General features: G+C 46.7%; 1 protein-coding gene across 1 annotated transcript in view; it reads left to right on the top strand.

The window, feature by feature from the left end:
* Positions 1 to 19517, top strand: part of TLL2 (tolloid like 2) — a 126106-nt gene that overhangs the window by 5521 nt on the left and 101068 nt on the right. The window contains exon 2 of the mRNA XM_032432519.1: positions 18040 to 18150. Coding sequence (XP_032288410.1) covers positions 18040 to 18150 — 111 coding nt within the window. The remainder of the gene's footprint in view (positions 1 to 18039; positions 18151 to 19517) is intronic.

The raw sequence follows: 19517 nt of genomic DNA, 5'->3' as shown, positions 1-19517 counted from the left end.
CAGGTGCTGATCTGACGGAGTCAAAATATTTCAGGGCTATATGGAAATGGAAGTTTATTTTCCCACTTCTCCAGGCAGGAGCAGCATCTAGTTCATCTCTCTTTCTAACCTGTCACCCCCTGAAGTGCACTAGGGCAAGGCCTGAGGTGGGGAAGAGCACAGGCTCTGACAGACCTGGATTCAAAACCTGCTGCCTGTGCAGGGCTTTGTGACCTGGAGTAAGTTACTTAACCTCTGAGCCTCCGTTTCCTCATTTGGAGAGAACTGCTAATAGTCACCGTTCAGGACTGTTGAAAGGATTACGTGATTCAAGCACAGCTTCTGGCTTGGGCAAGCGTTCCGTGACTGATGTGTACATCATTAGAACACAGAGCAGGTACTCACAGCCCCTTCTTGAGCTCTTTGTTGACATGCTATAGAGGAATTTGAATTCTTTTAGTAAATGAACAACTGATTTCATGTAGTGTAGTTAGGGATTCTTACATTCAGACCTGAAAATTATTGGTAAACGGTGTCTCCTAAGTAGTTGAAGGATGAATGTTATGGTATGTGAGTTATAGCTCAATAAAGATTAAAAAAAAAAGTACATGAAGGTGAGGACGGGCCAGGGCTGAGTTGGGTGAAGAAGTACATGGTCTTGGCCCCTCAGTAACTGTCATACAAAGACACAGCAACTCAAGCAAGCAGAGCCAGTGTGGCCCTCAGATGCCCAACAGGACCCAGAGGTCCCAACAGTGGGCAAGACTCACACTGGGGCGGGCAGTGTCTGGGAGAGGAGAGGCCTGGAAGGGGCACACCTTGACCCCCTTCGGATGAGCATAGTCCAAGAGCTGAGTGAGAGCAGGAACTCCATCCCATTGATCCTGACCCAGCCCCAGGAGTAAACAGGCAGCTCTGTCAGTTCCCATTTTGCACATGGGGAAACTGAGCTTCATGCCCAGACCTTCTGCCTGACATTGATGGTCCTGTGACTTCTGACGTTGTCTTTGTAGACGGAGCTCAGGTTCTGAAGACAAAGTCCTCAATGGTATCATCCAATGTGGATCCCCGACTCTGACATCAGTGGAGCCCACTGTTCTCTTCTTTCTCTTCGCCAGCCCTGCAGTGATCAGTGTCTCACACCCTCTTCTGGGAGTGGCATGTATGTTGGGAGCAAATCCTTTAATCCCCTGCCCAGTGAAACAGAGAGGAGGGCAGGAGCTGAACCACAGAGCCATCCACAGCAGCCCTGGATCTGCAGGGCACCCACCACGCTCAGGGCTGAACGTGACCTTCTCAGCAAGAAGATGCTGCTGATAGAAGCGGGTGTAGACAGGCCAGCAGCTTGTCCCATTCAGCAGCACCTCCCGTGGTGAGTTGGGGACCTTCTGCTTCTTGCTGCTTCTCTAGCCACTCTCAGAACACGAACCAGACTGGGCAGCCTCCTCCCCAGCCTGCTGGTTCTGCACCCAAGCTTTGGAGTAAATGGAATCCTTCAATAAATGTGAAATATTGCAGTAATCCTGTGGCCCTGGAAGAACCCGTCATGCGCAAAAAGTATGTGGCTTAAATGGCGTCCCCTGAACAGCACCACCTTGCATGATGTGAGACACCTGGGGGCTAAGTGGGCAGACTCTAGAGACAAAGTGCCCGAGTTCAGATCCTGGCTGTACCACTTAGTGGCTGTGGGACCCTAAGCAACCTGCTTCAGCCCTCTGAATCTCAGTTTGCTCGACTATAAAATGTGGATACTAATATCTACCACGTAGGGTTATTATGAAGATTACACGAGTTAGTATAGACAAAGCCTTTGAATAGTGCCTGGAACATGGTAAATATTCAGTAAATATTTTTGTTTTTATTACTATCATCTCACAAAAATTCAACAAGGTTTCCAAGTGGCAGGAAACCAAGTATCTGAACAACAGAAGCCAGATGATGTTTCCAGAGCTTTATGTTTCCTGACGACACCGCTGCTCATAGCTCTTCTATATCCAGAGACCTTGGTGTGAAAATAAATGTGCCACAAATGTCATTGGCTTCCTTGATATTATCCTGAGGCAGGGGCAGAGGGGTGGTTCCGCGCCCTGCAAGCCAACCAGCTGTGTAGGCCCTACTGAGAAGCCAGCCCCTGACTATTTGGAGATATGTGAATGGTGTTGGGCCTGAGCCTCCATTCAGCCAATGCCCCCCACCCCCCCGACCCCCAGCCACTCTTATTTTTAAAAGCGTTCATTTCTCAGGGCACCTGGGTGACTCAGTTGGTAACTGTCTGCCTTTGGCTCAGGTCATGATCCTGGGGCCCTGGGATTGAGCCCCGTGTCGGGCTCCCTGCTCAGCAGGGAGTCTGCTTCTCCCACTCCCTCTGCTCCTCTCCACCCCCAACTCATGCTCTTTCTCTCTCTCTCTCAAATAATTAAATAAAATCTTTAAAAAACAAAAAATAAATAAAAGCATACATTACCCCAAGTTGCAAATAGCCGAGGTGCAAACAGGACTTGGGCCCACATCATGTTTGATGGTGGCACAGTCCTTCTGCTATGGACACCTAGCCAAGTAATCTGAATAGAGGATGTAACTTCATTGATCCCCAGACATTTGCCTTCTCACCCCTCAGCATGCTTTTCAAAAGGAGAATTACGATATTAACCTTCACAGTGGTTACAGCATTGCCTTAGAGCTTGGGGCCATGCCTGATGGTTTTCAAAGCTCTTTTCCTTCTCCTCTCTCCACTGGTCTCTCAAATAGCCAGGAGATGATCTGAGCACTCATGGGAGATGGTCTGGGCTCTTATGATCTGTGGGCACTGGGAGATATGGTCCAGGTGCACACAGGGGAGAAGCTGGGCTGGGGTGTGTGTGGAACACTGAACTCATACGTGGTGAGACAAGGACCTCCAACCCCTGTTGTCTTCCCTAAGCACATGGCCTCTCCAAGCCTGGAGCCACTTCCCTTCTCCTGGATCCCTCCACGCCGTCAACAAGCACCTCTGTGCTGTCCACTCTGAAGGTCATGTTGGTGTACTTGCTCCCCAGAGCACCATAGCCCACTGCCTCCTCCCTGCCTTTTTCTCTATCCTTGGCTAGGACTCCAACAAGGATAAGACAGTTCTGGCCTTCAAAGTACTCTCAGTCCCAAAGCATCGGGGAGAAATGATACGAAGTGTTGAATGGCATCTGTCCCCTCTCTGTTCCTCCATCCCTTTCCCTGAAGGCCTGGGGCAGTGCCCGGTGTCAGGTTGGTTGAGGATGATGGGTCCAGTCACTCTCTTCACCCCGGAGGGAGAGGACTTAGATGGGTGAGTGGCCATTGGGAGACAGAGCAGATCAGTGAAATGTCATGTTTAAGAGACTGTTTTTGGCCTCTGGCAGCCCGTGGCATGAAGCCTGCCTCTGTCCTCAGTACGTGTGTCGTTTTGACTCAGTTTCTTTACCTCTTTGAGCTCGTTTCCTTATTTGGAAAATGGGAATGGTATGAAAACCCATCAAATAGGTTTGTTGGAGGATTAAATGAGGCAGTGAACAGAAGTGTTTAGCAAGCAGTTATTAATTGTTGGCTCTTCTCTTTGCGACGGTTACTATTACTCCTGTTATTGTTCCCCATTTAAGAATTTCTAAGTGACAATCTCTCTGTGGCCTGTGTATGCTTATCTCTCCCTCTCAGGGCTACAAAGAGTTCTCTTGGGATCCATAGCATGTGGCAAGTGATAATTTATTGCTCCACAGCTCTCTCGCTCTCATCCATGAAGCAGAGGGAGGATGACAGATAAACCAAATGCATATAAGCAGGTTTCTCATGGTATCCTCTTAGCCTGCTCATAATACAGTTCTGCCTGGATGCAAACATAGCAACAGAAACCGAGCTTTCCTGCTGATTGGTTACAGACCTATCTATGATCACGCCACCCTCTAACCACTTCTGTCAATTACCAATAAATATTCTCAAGCTCGTCTGCATGAGCACTTGAGTGTTGACGTTCAGCCCCGAGTCTTTGCCCGCTCCGCCAGCTGGGCCACTTATCTCCAAGCTCATCCTGCAATTTGCACCAAGCCTCCTCCCCTTCCTCCCACCTGGGTTACTGGCCTTGAGCTGATGTGAGTCCTGCCTGAGCCAGTTTCCCACAGGAGCTGGCTACCTTCCACCCTAACTCTTTTTCACGTTCCCGGGTCCATTCTCCTCGCTGAACTGGCACTGGCCTCCCATCCTCTCACCCTGGGCTCAGACTCAGCTTGATTCCCGAAGGCTGGGCTCCATGGCGGCAGGTACCACATGGTACCAGAGTCCACCCAGGTGCTTCAACCAGAAACCCCGGTGTCATCCCGGATAGCTGTCTCTTCTTTTCCCTCTCGTGCAGTCCAGCCCAAGTCCTGCCAGTCCCCTTCCTCCATCTCCACTGCCACCGTTTGGCCAGAGGTGGGCTCCCCGCTGGGCTGATTGCGACAGTGCCTGACCCCCTCTCCCTGCAGCCCCACTTGCTTCCTGCAGTCTCTTTTCCACGGCGTAGGCAGAGTGCTCTTTTTGAAGCTCACTTTTGATCATATTTACAAAATCAGATCTGCTTAGGACCCTCAGCTTACATATCGTTCCCCCCCCACCCCCGACCCTCCGAGGCCTTCCTAGGCCCTGTTCTCCATCAGGACTCCTCTCTTAAATCTCTCATCACCTTTGTTTCCCTGCATGGCAACTTTCACTGTCCGTTACTGGGCATAGTCAGCGGTGTGATTATTTGCTCAATGTCTGTCTCCATATGAGACAGTGAGCTCCAAGGCATAGAAACTAGACTCATTTGGTTTCCAGGTCAGCAGCACAGTGCCTGGCACATAGTGGGGGTTCAAGCAGTATTTGTGAAATGAAAACCTGAGCAAATGAGATACCAGAGGGATTTGGAAAAGGTAACAATCACCATAAGAAAATCATGGAAGCCTTCCTGGTAAGTGGGGTTGGTAAGCCCTGATCTTGGCCTAGAAGGATGGATGGGATTCGAAGAAGCTGGGGTGCACATTAGGAACTGAGTCAAGGTGAGGTAGCAGGAGTGCTTTTGATGTGTCTGGAGCTGGGGGATTGCTCTGGTTTACTTTGCAGAGTAGCAGAGACAAGACTGAGAGAAGCTTGGAACAGTGGATGTCAAGCTGAGACATTTGAAACATGTCCCTTAGGAAATGGGGAGCTATTGATGTTTCTTGAGCAGAGGACTATTATAATGAAGACATATAATGCTTAGGATCTGTAGAAGCAGGAAATAGGAGGACCACCAGAAGGTCTAGGCCTGGGAGCAGGAGGACCAGACTTGGGCTACGGCCTCGGGAATGGAAAGGAAGGGAAGATAGGAGGGAGATCGTGGGTCTACATGTGGGAGAGGTCCCAAGCTGAGCTGCATCTCGAGATCAGAGTTGAAACATGAATGAGTTCATCAAGGCATGCGCAGTAAGCATTGGGGTGTCCTTGACGTGGGCAGGAAAGGGAGATTACTTTTTAACATAAAACAGTTTTCTTAATTACACAGCTAATACACATCCACTGAAGAACATTTAGAAAATATAAAGAGCAAGCAAGAGTAAAAATTTCCAGTAATTCCATAGCCTAGAAGTAATTGTTAACATTTGGTTGTATATTCTTCCAAAAAGTTCTTATGTGTGTTTATGTTTTTTCTTTAAATGCTGTACATTCTGCTTTGAGCCTGCTGGTGTTTCATTTTCACTTAGTAGCGTGACCTTCTTTGCATGATAGTAAAGCTGCTTGCGTAATAAATGTACTTCTATAACGTTGATTTAAGTTGCTTTGTACATCATTGTATAGATGCTCTATAATTTGTTTAATCAATCCCCTATTGTTGGCCATAGAGATTTTCCCCAATCTTTTCTTTTGCTTTTATACACAGTGACGCTGGAGTCATCCTTGTTGCTAGATTTTTATGTGCATTTAGCATTAGTTCTTTAGAAAAAATTCCTACATGTGGAATTGCTGAGGCGAAAGTGTAGATGCTTTTAGATTCTTCTTTTCAAACTGTCCTTCACATTTTTTCATTCCTTTGAATTTCCATTAAGATTAACGTTCTGTACCCCTGAAACAAATAATACATCATATGTTAATTTAAAAAAAGATTAACATTCTGTATTCTAGTTTTAAAAATCTTTGCTGGTTTGATAAGAGAAGAATAATTTACTGTTTCTTCAATTTGCATTTATATTGTAATTGTATGTCCTTTACAAATGATTTTGAACCTTTAACAACTTATTTTGACCATTTGTATATCTTTTGCTATGTGCATTTCCTGTTTATGCTGTTTATTTCATGTTGTTTTCTTCTTATTTATGAGCTTTTTTTCCCCTTCTCTTCATGCTCATTTTTCTAATTGTATGGTCATTTTTTTAACATTTTGTAGAAACTGTTAAATTTTAGGAACTTCAACCTTTTATCTGTCACGTTTGTCACAAATAATTTTTGGAGAGAAGATCTCTAAAAAGCAGAGAGTTTATTCTGTACCATATCATTCACTTCTTTCGTGGCGATGATTGCATGGCCGTATCAGTTAAGATTTTGGGTTTGCTAGTAATGGACCCACATTAATTGGCTATGTCCATCGAGGTCCAGTTGGGAGACTGAAATCACACCAGTAACTGGAGAAACTAATTCAAAAATTTAATATAAAGGATTATAAACTAGCAAAAGGGAAGTGGCTACTGGAGAACTCTAAGGAAAACAGAACGAGCAGACATGCGGAGCAATTACTAGGGAAGGAGTAAACCTGAGAGAGGCCGCCCTCCCCACCCAGACTGAGCTTTTGACTTCATAGGACAGGGTGTGGCTGTGGCTCGCTGAAGTTGGAGAAGCTCACTGAGATGCTACAGGAAGAGATGCCCACTGGAGTATGGGCCAAACTCTGAAGGGTGGACACCCGAGGGTCTCCTGAACACTGCTGGCAGCCACTCCATAGGAACAAGAAGGATGAGACGCCTGGAACCGGGAAGAAAAATCCCTTCCTCTGGCACTCTTCCTCTAGTGCCCTCTACTGATAAAGCCTCATGCCATGCCAGCTGGCAAAGGAGGAAGGGTTCGAGGGTCCAGCTCGTGCACCACAAAGCAGGACACAAAAGTGTAGATTTAGAGCTGAGAAACCATATATTGGTCGCTGGAACATCAGTTACCCAAGCTAGAAGTTTCTTTCTCACATCCAAGTCTGGAGGTTCTGCAATGCAGGCCCAGCCAGTATGTCTTCTGCTCCGGGAAATCCTCCGGGACACAGTCTCCTTACAGCTTGCCCCTCTGTTCTCCCGAGGTGGAGGCCTGTGTCCTCATGGCCCAAGATGGTAGCCAGAGCTCAAACCATCACAAACACAGTCTAGACATGGGAGACATGGAAAAGAAAGAGGGACCAAGAATGTATGAGTAGAAGGTTTGCAGGACATGCCATTTGCCCCGTCAGCATCTACTCTCTCATTGGTCATGTGGCCACACATAGCTACAGGGGAGTCAGGGGGATGTTTTTTGGGAAGGCCTGGAACTGAAAATCAGAGGTTCCATTCTTAGGGAAGAAGGGAGAAAAGGTATTGGTGGACCATAAGTGATCTCTGCCACAATAGACTAAACCTGCTGGACCTTTATGAAGAAAATTTAGTCACAATGATGATAAGCTCATTACTATTACTGATATACAAGGTAAGATCTCAGAGTAAAATCCTGTAGAATGTCAGAGCTAGAAGGAACCACTGGGATTATTTATTCTAAGTTTTTCACATTTCCCGTGAGAACCCTGAGGGCCTGGGGAGGCGGGGCAGTAACTTGTCCAAGGTCACATGGACCGCTGTGGGCAGCTCTGGCCTGGAGGTGGATGCCTGGTCTCCTTTACCCTCTGCCTGCATATCTTTCCACTCTCTGCACTACTTAGGGTCTCCAATGGGCCTTTGTCTTCAGAATGAGTCCTGCATAATTGCACTGGTAACTTGTGGCTCTATGCAAGATCATTCCACAGTGGAGATATTAGGGCTTATGAGATATGCCTGGTCCTGGAATCAGGCACGTAAGATGAAAAATTACAGCCCAAGAAGCTTCTGGCTCTTAGGACCTAAACTGCACCCTTCTCTCCAATACTGAGTGGAGGCCTGTGAGCTCGGGCTTTGGGAACACAGCGCGTGTGAGAGAGCAGTAAGTCATATTCTGCTGGAATGAAGCAGCGAAAGTGTGCTCTTAGGCCAAGGTAGCCAATCCCCTTATCAGTCTGAATGCCATTGTCCTGTTCAGCTGTGGAAATAACAGAAGGATTTTTCTTAGAACAGTGTGAGCCAGGGTCTCGGCAGGAAACAGACTTTACCCCAGATGTTTCAATCGAAGAGACCTCCATGAAGAGACTACTTACAGAGGCAGGGTTAAGGGACAAAGAAGAGCATGAAGCACCCAGAGGCCAGCAAGCCACCCCTGTGGCTGAAGGGATGGGGAGGGGGCAGTGTTATAGGAGCTGGAACCAAGCACAAGGGGAAGTGGCTGAGGGATGCACCTGCTGCGAGAGACAGAGCACCAAGCTGGGGGAGAAAGGAGGGAAGAAATGCCTGGATCTCTCCCTCCTCTTCCATCTCATCTGCCAGGGTCTCCTCCTGCTTGAATGCCCCCAGAAGCCAGAGAGCCGGGGGCCGTGGAGGTTGCAGGCAGGCCACAGGATCAGCCTTCCTGGGCAGGGCAGAGAGGGTGGAGAGTAAGTACAGGAAGAATAACTTTAATCAGAGCTCAGGATCTGCTGCAGATATTCTTTTACATGGATGGAAATACTTTTAGTATCTTTAAAAGGTACATTTATAAATGACCAATGTGTGGCACGTAGGATGCCGCTTCTCCCCCGTGACAAAGGCAGACATGGCTAATTGACCATGGTGCTCTTTTCTATGAGCCCAAGAAGTCACCTCGAGGTGCTCCAAGAAACATGACCAATTGAGTGGGCTTGGTGCATGAGATGAAACCTATTTGGAGCTAAAACTTAAATAACCTGGCCAATATGGCCTACCTTCCTGCTCTTGCCAATCTAGTGGATAATCCTTTCTTTCTGGGAGATAGCCAAGCAGGTATTTCTTAAGCCAAGCGAGTCCTGCGTGGAAAGCACAGATGCGGCATGGCTCCTTAAGGCGCTGGTGCGGCCATAGTGTGATGGAGAAGCAGGGGCGAGGCAGGAGGCCATATCTGCCTCGAGCAAGGTGGCCACCAGCCCAGGAATCAGCCGGATGCCCTTGGCTCATCTGTAAAATAGGATGGTGCCAAGCAAGACAGAAGGCCGGGCTGGGCGTGCTCCTGAGGTGGAACCAGCCTTCGGAGCTCAGCCATCTGTGTGTGGTGCTCTCCTCGGTCCTGACTGACCTTTAACATAGGGAGGACCCTATGGATTCTAAGGCCTGGGGGTGTTTCTTCTGCGTGCTCTCAGATTGCTGAGTTCAGGCTGTAAGTGACTTTGAATAGGAAACCCTTAGCTGGAACCAGTGGATAATAGGTTATGAACGTTGCCAGCATGGTGTATGGTGTAGATAGCAAATAGGGCCCAGCTCCTGTGCCATCTCTATCAATTCGTGCTGGCCCTCTGAAGCACTGTGTTAGGATGGACAGGAGGGCCGTGATTAGGGCTATCTGCCCTGCGGGGAGGGGAGCACATGTTTGTCTCATATTTGCCATCCCTGGTGTAAATGGAAAGAGCACTTGTTGAGAGTCGGCAGACATGGCTTCTGAATGTGATATTTTGAGCACATCATCTAACCTTCCAGGACCTGTTTCCTCACATGGAAAAGAAGGACATTGCTTAGATGACTTTTAAACTCTCTCTAGCTTAGAAATTCCATGATTCAGACTAGTTTTTTTTTTTAAAGCATGTGAAACTTGCAATGAATCGGATCCAATTAAAATATTTCCAACTCCCCGCTCCTCTCAGCCATATGCTTGAGTAACTAAGCTATCTGTCCCTCATGGGGGCCATTTCCAAGCTTGAGCAGCTGGACACTCTGAGACAGGAGGCCTCCCATACTAAACAGACCCTACTTTTTAATCTCGACCAAAAGATCCAGGAGGCGTGATTCACATCTCGCCCCGTTTCCTCTCCTCTGTCCTCCGAGAGCCCGAACCTCTCCCCTCGTGCTCTGCAAATGCGCCTGAATGCAGAGTCCTGAAATTTAGGTTCATGGTTTCAAAGTTCATGGTCCTGAGAATAAACAAAAAAACTATTGTGGTTGCATAGAGCTGTGGACCCCATTAACACCGCCCCATGAATATTTATAGCGTGAAACTACAAAAGAACATAGAGGCCATATTGTATTTCCTAGAACTTTCTTTCCATGGGGTCCTTTCTCTGTGGGTCACTTTAATGTAAGCTTTGCTTATTTAGTTGCACACTTTAAGCCGATTAACTTTTTACTAAAAAAAAAAAAAAAAAAAACCCTCCCTGTTTGTTTGTACATACACTCCCTTGACAAAGATTCACAGAAAACTGCTTTAAACCTGTTAAATCCCTCTGCTGGAAACTTGAAGTGAACTAAATGTGTCTCTGGGTAGGATTTCCCTGTAACTGTCCCCGCCTCGGGCCCACGCACCCTACCTCAGCCTGTTTGCTGAGAGGAATTCCCATGTCAGAATGCACCGTATTTAGTTCCTCTGATCATCTCGGCTTCTCTCTAGGCGACTTTTAAACAGAGCATTAGCGCCATCTCCTTCCTTCATGGCTTGTCATCGGGATGACAAAGGGTGGGCCCTGGGTCGGGGGATACAGAAATTGTAGGGAAATCAAACCTTAGCGCTGGAGGGATCTCAGAGGCGGTGGACTCCCCTGGTCTCCAAACTAAAGTGAGCATGAGTCACCTGTAGGGGGTGGGGTGGGGGCATGAGTTTTAAATGTATATTCCTGGAGATTCTGTCCCCAGAGATTCTGATTTCATAGGCCTGGGTTGGGGCCTGGGGATTAGCGTCATATACGCATATGCATACGCTCTCCTTAGACACTTCGAACCCAAGTGGTTTGTGGACCATGACTTGGGAAGCACCGAGCTGGTTCAGCTGTCTCCTTGTATGGGTGAAGAAAGTGTCATCAAAGGGAAAAGTTATTTGTCCAGCGTCACACACAGCAACCAGACTCCCTCTTTCTGAGTATAGATGATGTCCGTGGCTCCACACTGCTTTAATCTGGGCTGGCGTGTCCTGAGATGCAGCTCTACGGTGGAACATGTGCGATGAGGTCCCTGTGAGGGAAGCTGATTGAAAACTAGACGACCTCTTAGCTCAGGCCCAAGTTGTAAGTGTAGATATGAAGGTGAGGAAATGGCCTGGTTGGTAGAGGGGAGGGAGAGATAAGCACCTGTGGAAGTCACTCCCATGGGATAACAGATCCAGGTCTCTTTGGGTTTTGGAGTGGGCCCCAGGGTGGACTGGGAAGGTGGGGGTATCCCTAAGCTGTGTCAGTCCCCCTGGGCTTCCCACTCTCAGGGCACCAGGAAACAGAATCCTAGGGAGGGTACGGTTGGTGACAGGGTGATGGCAGAGTCAAAGGGGTCTCCCCCTGACTGCCTGGGCTTCTGCCTGGCTCACGGGCTTCCCAGCTCTGTAGGCCTCAACCCAAGGACTATGTATAACACCCCCAGGATCCCCCCCAACCAGACTTTCAGAATCTCAGGTGGGAAGGGGTGTGCAGAGTACCCTGGCCCACCCCTCCAGCTCTCTGTCCCCTGGAAGCACCCTGGCTGGGCTGTTGCAGCCTTTGTCAGGCCAGCAGCTTCTCTGGAAACAGGGCTTTTATTGCTGACCATGAGATCAGCCCCCATCTGGAGTCCCAATTCAAGAAACGGGGTCCTGTGCAAAGCAGTGAGCTGAGCTCCAAATTTAGAGCCAAAAGGTCTGATTTCAAGGCCCATCCACTTCTCACAGGTTGTAAATGTGGGCTAGTTGTTAACTCCCCTAAGCCTTACTTTCCCCCATAAAATGGGGCTCACGGTTCTGGCTAAGCTTTCCCCTGTGACACGGGGATCATACATGCCCTTAGTTGTCACGAACATGTTCTGAAGGCCCAGAACATGGCAGGCTCTGAGCTAGGGTCTGGGGTGAGTGGTGGGGAGGGGTGATTGGTGGAGAGGGTCTGGGGTGAGTGGTGGGGAGGAGAGGAGAGTCACAGGGAACTGTAAAGGGCTGAACCAAAGTGAGGGGCTCCTTGTGACCAGCTCCACCGTGGGTGCTCTAACAGCCCCGGATTCTGTTCCTAGTGTCTGGACATTTCTTACCCCTTGCACAGCCCCTCAGTTCCTGTGGCCTCACATCCTCCCTTGCTCTTGCTGTCATTGGCAGTCCACATGAGTGGGTATCCCCACCAGGCTGCCCTCATTGGGCCCCTTCTGCTCCTGTCCTGACACTGCTTTGCTGCTTCTCACCACAGGGCCTTTGCTCATGCTGCTCCTTCGGCCAGCATGCCCTTTGCTCTTGCTGTCCACTTGACAAACTTCTGCTTGTAATTCATCCTTCTACTCAAGTGTCACCCCCTCTGTGAGGCCTTTCCTGATTCTACCCCCCAGGCTAAATTAGTCCCTCCTCTGTAGGCTCCCCTCCCTCACTGAGCAGCCTGGATCATTTCAAGGCAAAGATGGATGGCAGTTGAGAGTGGACTTGAGAGGTGGTCCAGAGCAAATTGCCCAATCGCCTGAGCCTGCTTTTCTCATCCGAAAAATGAGTGTGATGATGTGTATTGCACGGAGTTGCCGTCGGCAGGGTTAGAGGAGTGTAAGAGCTTGGCATCTGGCTGGTGCTTAAGGGGATCAATCCCTTTCTCTTCCGTGCCTTGCTCCTGAGAGAAGAACTGAAACATCAGATTTGGGAGAAAAAGAGCTGATCCAAGATAAAGGGGATGCGTTGGAAGGGTGTGAGCTCTGTGTCACTGGAAGTGTGTGAGAAGAGGCCATTCAGGCATGAGTGGGTGGGTTGGACCCGGGGACCAGTAGGGCCCCTTCTAGGCCTCAGAGTCTATAATTCCTGGAGGATTGCTGAGCAGTGCAACAGTCTCCAAAAGGTGTTCCTTAGATCAGGATTCAGTGAAAAGAGAATCCAGGGCAAACCACATTGGGAAAGGCTGCATTCTCTTTCTCTTAGAGACTCATGATATTTGTTAGGGTTGTAAAGGCTCTGAGAAGTCCTGCAGTAAGGAAAGCTATTTAGTGCCACATTTCTTATTAGAATGTGAAACTTTGGGAAGAGTGGCTTGGTCAGGGAGAAATCTGGCTTGGGAATCCGGGAGGCCTCAGTTAGCTTAAAACGTCTGTGAAGCCTCTTCCTGATTGCATGACCTTGGCCAAGTCTTATCTCCTCTCTGGCCCTTCATTTGAGGTTGATGTATAGAATGCATTTGGCCTGGTATCCGAGACAGAGTGCTGTATGCTTCTGTTGTAGATGGGAAAAGACAGGCAGGGCAAGATGCTGTGAGAATCCTGGGATGGGAGCCTTTCCCTGCAAGGCTGACTCATGGTCATCTTTTGAAGCCTTGAGGGCCAGGCATACACATGGGATCAGATGGGGAACATAACATTATGGCTACTCATCATTATTATTACAGTAGTCTGCTGGAGCTGGTTCTCACCTGCAAGCTTGTGAGAGCCCATGGTACACTCCTTTTCCCAACACCATGTTCTGCCACCTCGAAATCAGCCACCGTGGGAGTTACACCAGGGAAATCAGCAAACGCTACAAACCAGGCTCTCCCCTCCCCTAGCCAATCGTTAATTATCAGCACATCACTGATTAGATATCATTAGAAAGTATTTCTTTAAAATTAGTCTCCTTTTATATTTGCAGATTTCTTATTTAAAACTGGACCTGACTACTTTAAAGATTTCTATTTTTGGATTCTGAAAAGCATTTTTCCTATTGTATTTCATAATCTATTCCCAACAGAGTTACTAGCCAGAGCTTCCTAACAAAACACCACCTTGTGACAACTCCCTAAATTGCAGGTTGGAGTTCAGTGGGGTCAGCCGAGACTGAAGCCCATGGCATTTTCATTGATGGGCATTTTAGATGCTTCCTCTGGCCTATCCTTTCAAGTTCTCTATGTGCCCCTAGGGGCATGGTTGATGGAGGCAAAATCTCTGGTGCCTTGGGTCTGTGCTTCTCAGACTTCAGTGTGCACGCACTCTCTCCGGGAATCTTGTTCACATGCAGCTTCTGATTCAACAGGTCTGGTGTGGGTCCTGCGATCTTTTATTTCTATGGAGCTCTGAGATGTTGCTGCTTGTCTGTGAATTACACTTTAGTAGCCGGGGTTGGTGGGGGAAAGAGAAAGGAACCCTCCCAGAGCTTCTCTTAGGAGATTGCCAGGGGTCATGTTTTGCCTTTTGGTAAGAATTCAATAGCTGTGTGTTTTGAATCCATAGACTTATTAGCTCATTTGATTCTAAATATTGTTCTGCCAACTTGTTGATTTAATTTTTAAATTTTAATATATTTTTTACTTATTTGGAATTTATTCTGGTGTAGTGTAAGTTCAAAGCCAACCTGATTTTTCCTCGAATAGCTAACCTATTCGTCTCAACATAATTCATTGATGAGTCCCCCTCTTTCCACAAATTTGTGAGACCTCCTCATATATGAATTTTCTTATATAGCCTAGGGATTGCTTCCAGACTATTTTATGTTGCAGGGTTGTTGTAGCTTTATAACATATTTATAACATGTATTTTTATAACATATATGTTATAACATGTAACATATTAATTAGTCCAATGAAGCCAGTCTTCCTTTAGTACTCTTTCTTGAGTGTTATCACCTAATTATGCAGATGAACTTTAATATCATTTTGTCAATAATAAAAGCATTATTGGGATTTTGATTGAAGTGTATTAAACCTACACATTAATTTGAAAAGAATGAACGTTTCAGGAACATAGTATGTTTTTCTTTTCATGTCAGTCACTTTTTATAGCTTTTAGTAGAATTTTACGTTCTTGACATAGTATCACACTTTTTGTATCGAGGTTATTCCTAGATATGTGTTGCTTTTTGCTGCTATTTTAAATATAATTTATTATTTTATTTTATATTATATTATGTTATGTATACCATATACAATTTTACTTTATATTGTTTATATTGTATTCATAATATAGCCATTAGCCACATGTAGCAATTTAAATTTTAATTACAATAAAATAAAACGTAAAATTCAGTTCCTCAGTTACACCAGCCACATTTCGAGTGCCCAGTAACCACATGTAGTTATTGGCTACCATATTGCAGAAATGGCTACCACCATTGCAGAAAATACTGTTGCACAGTGGTGTAGTGCTAATCGTTGATCCATCATTTTTTCTTATGTGTTGTGACAGTATCTTATTTTATTTGGGAACACTTTTCAATTTGTTCTTTTCGATTTCTAAGGAGAGCAGTTGCTTTTATACCAGACCTCTGATTTCTTTTCTACGGCAGTATCACCCTGATTCTCTTCCTAAAGATGAAAGCAGGGACCTCGAACACACCCTGGAGGGTTGCCACGCCCACACGTGCCCACGGCAGACATCACTAATCAATCCCAGCACTCTTTGCTGTTCCCTGAACTAGTCTTGTTTTTGAAACTTACATCTTAGAGCTCTGCTCTTCTCTGGCTCCAGAGATGGACTAGGATGCAGTGGCAGGCCACGAGGTGTCTTCCATGTGTGCTCTCCAGGGGAGGGCTCTGATTCCACCTCCTGTGAGTAGTTCTCTGACCATCTTTCCAACATGGCCCTCCACGGCGCCATTGTGGGGGGGTCCTGTCTTTTCTTTTCCGTTATTCTCATTGGCTGTATCTGAAGAGGACATCTTTTTCAGCCCACTTCCTTCCCCATAGAAGGTTGGGGGCCCAAGGATCATTTGGGGTCATTTTAAGTCTCAAAGAGTTGCAGTCTCCTGCAGGCCGTTCTAGTGGCTCTTCTGACACATGCTTTTTTGAAATGTTAGTCGTCTTCCTGTTTGATTCAGCTGCAGGTGGGGGGGCCACACCACGGTTGTTTTTTAGACATGCCTCTCTCTCTCTGGACTTAGTTGCTGGCACCTGGCATTTGCTATGCCTCTCTGAGGGAACCTTGCTTTTGGTCTCCTGTCCCTCCCCATTCTTCTCCCACTGAAAGCATGTGTTGGGCACCATCTTGACTGGTCCTTGCAATAAGGTTGAGTGGTTTATTTTTTCTCACACAGATTTCTTGTATAATTTACATACTGTATAATTCACCATTGTAAGTGTACAACTCAGTGATTTTAGTAAATTCATAGTTGTGCAACCATCGCCACAATTAAATTATAGAACATTTCCACCACCGGGAAGAGCTCCCTTGTGCTCATTGATAGCCAGATCTCAGTCCTGCCCCCAACCCTAGCAATCACTAATCTTTCTAGCTCTATAAATTAGCCTTTTCTAGACATTTAATATAAATGGAATCACGTAATATGTAGTCTATCTCATCTAGCCTCTTTCACTTAGCATGATGTTTTTGAGACTCATACACGTTGTAGTCAATACATACATGTGTCATACATGTTCCAATAGTTTGTTCTTTTTAATTGCTAAATAGTTGACTATTTTATAGATATACCACATTTTGTTTATGTGTTCAACAGCTGATAGACATTTGTGTTGTTTTCAAGTTTGGGGCTATTATGAATAAGGTTGCTATAAACATTTGAGTTTATGTCTTTGTGTGAACATATCTTTTCATTTCTCTTGGGAAGATTTCCTAGGAGTGGAATTGCTGGATCATATGATTATATTTAACTTTTTAGGAAACTTTCAGATTTTAAGATTATGTTTTTAAGATCATGTTCAACTTTTTAGGAAACTGCCAAATGATTTTCCGTAGGTAGTATACCATCTTATCTTCTAACTAGCAATGGGTGAGAGTTCCCATTTCTCCTCACCACAAAGCTAAGTTTTAGTTAGCCTCTGTTACTCAAAGGCCCTCTCAGTTTTTCTTTTATTGCTTAGTGATGAGAATAGGTTAGCTCTTCTTGAATTTCTGGACTCTCTCCACGCCTTTTCATTCCCACTATAAATTGCCCAATTCTCTATAAAACCCTTTTCTTTCTTGTAGTACCTTATCAAACACAGCTAATAGCAACTAAGGCGTGCTATTAACATTCTGACTCTCAATCTCTTCACTTAAAGCCATAGCTCATTCGGTTTATCATCTGCTTTCCAAGTGAATACAGGCCAGTATTTTTACCAGGTACCCCATCACTGCATAACATAGTTCACCTCCTTCCAGGCTTCAGTAACAGTTTCCTTGACACTCACTGCCTTGCCCAAACACAATGGATTTTTGTTATAGCAGCATACTACTTCTGATAGCAATTTCCGTATTTGTCAGGATAAACACATTTGTCTGTGTTCTAGTAACAAATAGCCCCAAATCTCAGAGACTTGTAAAACTAGCAGGTTTTATTCTCCTCATTCATGCTACATATCCATCCTGGTCAGCCATACCTTTGCTCCCCATCCTATTTACTCTAGAACTCAGAGTGAGAGAGTCGCCCGTATCTAGAACATTGCTTGTCTTTTGGGAAAGGGAAAAGAGGACATGTGAATCGTGCACTAACTCTTAAAGCTTTCTCTCACATTTATTTATCAGAGCAGGTGAAGTGGCCGATTCTGACATTAATGGGGTAAAGAAATATAATCTTCCCCCAGGGAAGGGCAGCAAATATTGTGAACAGTAGTATCATTTATCACATTATGCTTTTCTTTTATATCCTGGGGACTCTGGAGAAGAAAGAAACAGCTATCTCTATGTGGTGGTTTTGCCCAGAGCTGCTTACAGCTCGAGTAAGACAGCCCTTTCAAAATACCTTACAGACCTAGGCCTTGATCGTCATGGTGGTTGGCTCCAGCCCTGTGGCTCTGGTACACAGAACTATTATACGCCATTCTTCTGTCTCTACCAGCCCGATGTATTAGATTCAGGGAGAGATTTGATTGGATGGATTGTCATTTCTAGAGTTTGCTACCCAACATCTAATGTCCTCTGGGGCGTTAATAAATCCATCTTTTTCCCTGATCTCCAGCCTAAATGGATCCATTTATGTTTTTTTTCTCTCCAGCTGTCTTTTGGGGAGACATTGCCTTAGATGAAGAGGACCTGAAGTTATTTCACGTCGACAAAGCCAGAGACTGGATCAAGCAGTCAGCAGAGGAAGGGGGACATAGCACAGGTAAGTACTGTGTCCCCCATTTTTCTTTCTCTGGGGGGAGGGGTCAGGGACTCTGGCAAGTGTGGGTGTGGACCACGAGACATCAGTGTTTGACCTGTCGGTCTGTGGAAAACCAGAGGCCTCACTCTTTCTGCACTGCACGCTGTGGAGCTGGAGCGTCCAGGGTTGCCGATCCTTGTAAGAAAATCTCCATTTGCCTCTTTATCTGAAGGTTCAGGCTGCAACTCAGAAGGTTCAGACTTGAGCTCAGCGTGGGTTCTCAGGACGTTGGCCCCTGGGTGGGCCCCGCACGTCCCAGACTAGAGAGAATTCCTCCGTGGGCTCCCTCTCGGGCATGTCTGTCGATGATGCTAAGAACGCTCAGCACTGGGAAAGATGTTTGCTCCCGGGGCGCTGTGCACTGGTTTTGCAGTCAAACCAGGAAACACGATGGGGCTTCAGACTTTGATTACTCTTCTCCCTCCTTGCCTCCACCTGGGGGGAATAGTAGTGGGACTAGTCTCTTGAGTTCTCCGCCCCCGCCCCGCCCCGGGCTCAGACGCCTCAGCTCTGGGGAATCCCTATTCTTAGCAGCAGCAAAGGGGCTGCCCTGTGAGGCGGCTGGGCCGGTGCGGCTCACCATGGCTGGCTATTTGGTGACCAGGGCTCACATGTGCCCGAGGCTACACTGCCCCTGCTACCTGCCGCCCCTCCCCACACCCTCTTTTCCTTTCTTTGGAGACTTAAAAACTTACTGTGCTAAGAACGCAAAAGATTTGCTCTCTTAACAAATTTTTAAGTGCACAAATAGTATTATAAACTATAGGCTCAGGGTGGTGTGGCAGATCTCCAGAACGTATTCCTCTTGCGTAACTGAGCTTTGTACCCTTTTTTGGGGCACCTGTCATGGCCAAGTGCAGTGCTGGAAAAAGAGCAGTAAGATGGGACCCCTGCCTTCAGGGAGACCATTCCTGCCAGGCAGACACGGTTTAGACCTGGGCAAGCTCTTTATCATCTCCAAGGTTCAGTTTTCCTATCTGCAAAATGGGGATGAAACCATCCCTCACGCCACAGGGGTTTGGGAGGATCAAGTCCCAGGGTAATGGGCTAGCCTGGTGCCTGGCACATAGCAAGTTCTCAGGCGATGACAGGTATTATCACTGAGGTGCTCCCCTCTAGTGGAACGAGACTGACAGGTGAAGAGATAAACTGCAGTTCCTCACGGCAAGGGCTGTAATGAACCAAGAGAAGTGGGAAGAGAGAAGGGTGAGGGGAAGAAGCCTACATAAGGGAGCCAGGAAAGCCATTGTGGGAATGGACACCCTTGCATCGTCTTTTTTTTTTTTTTTTTTTCTTTAAATTCTTTAAGATGTTGCTCCATTGTCTTT

This window comes from Phoca vitulina, unplaced genomic scaffold (assembly GCF_004348235.1).
Source record: "Phoca vitulina isolate PV1807 unplaced genomic scaffold, GSC_HSeal_1.0 scaffold48, whole genome shotgun sequence".
In the NCBI taxonomy this organism is placed as follows: Eukaryota; Metazoa; Chordata; class Mammalia; order Carnivora; family Phocidae; genus Phoca; species Phoca vitulina.
Note: the sequence above shows the minus strand (reverse complement) of the source record. Positions and strands in the feature narration are given on the sequence as shown.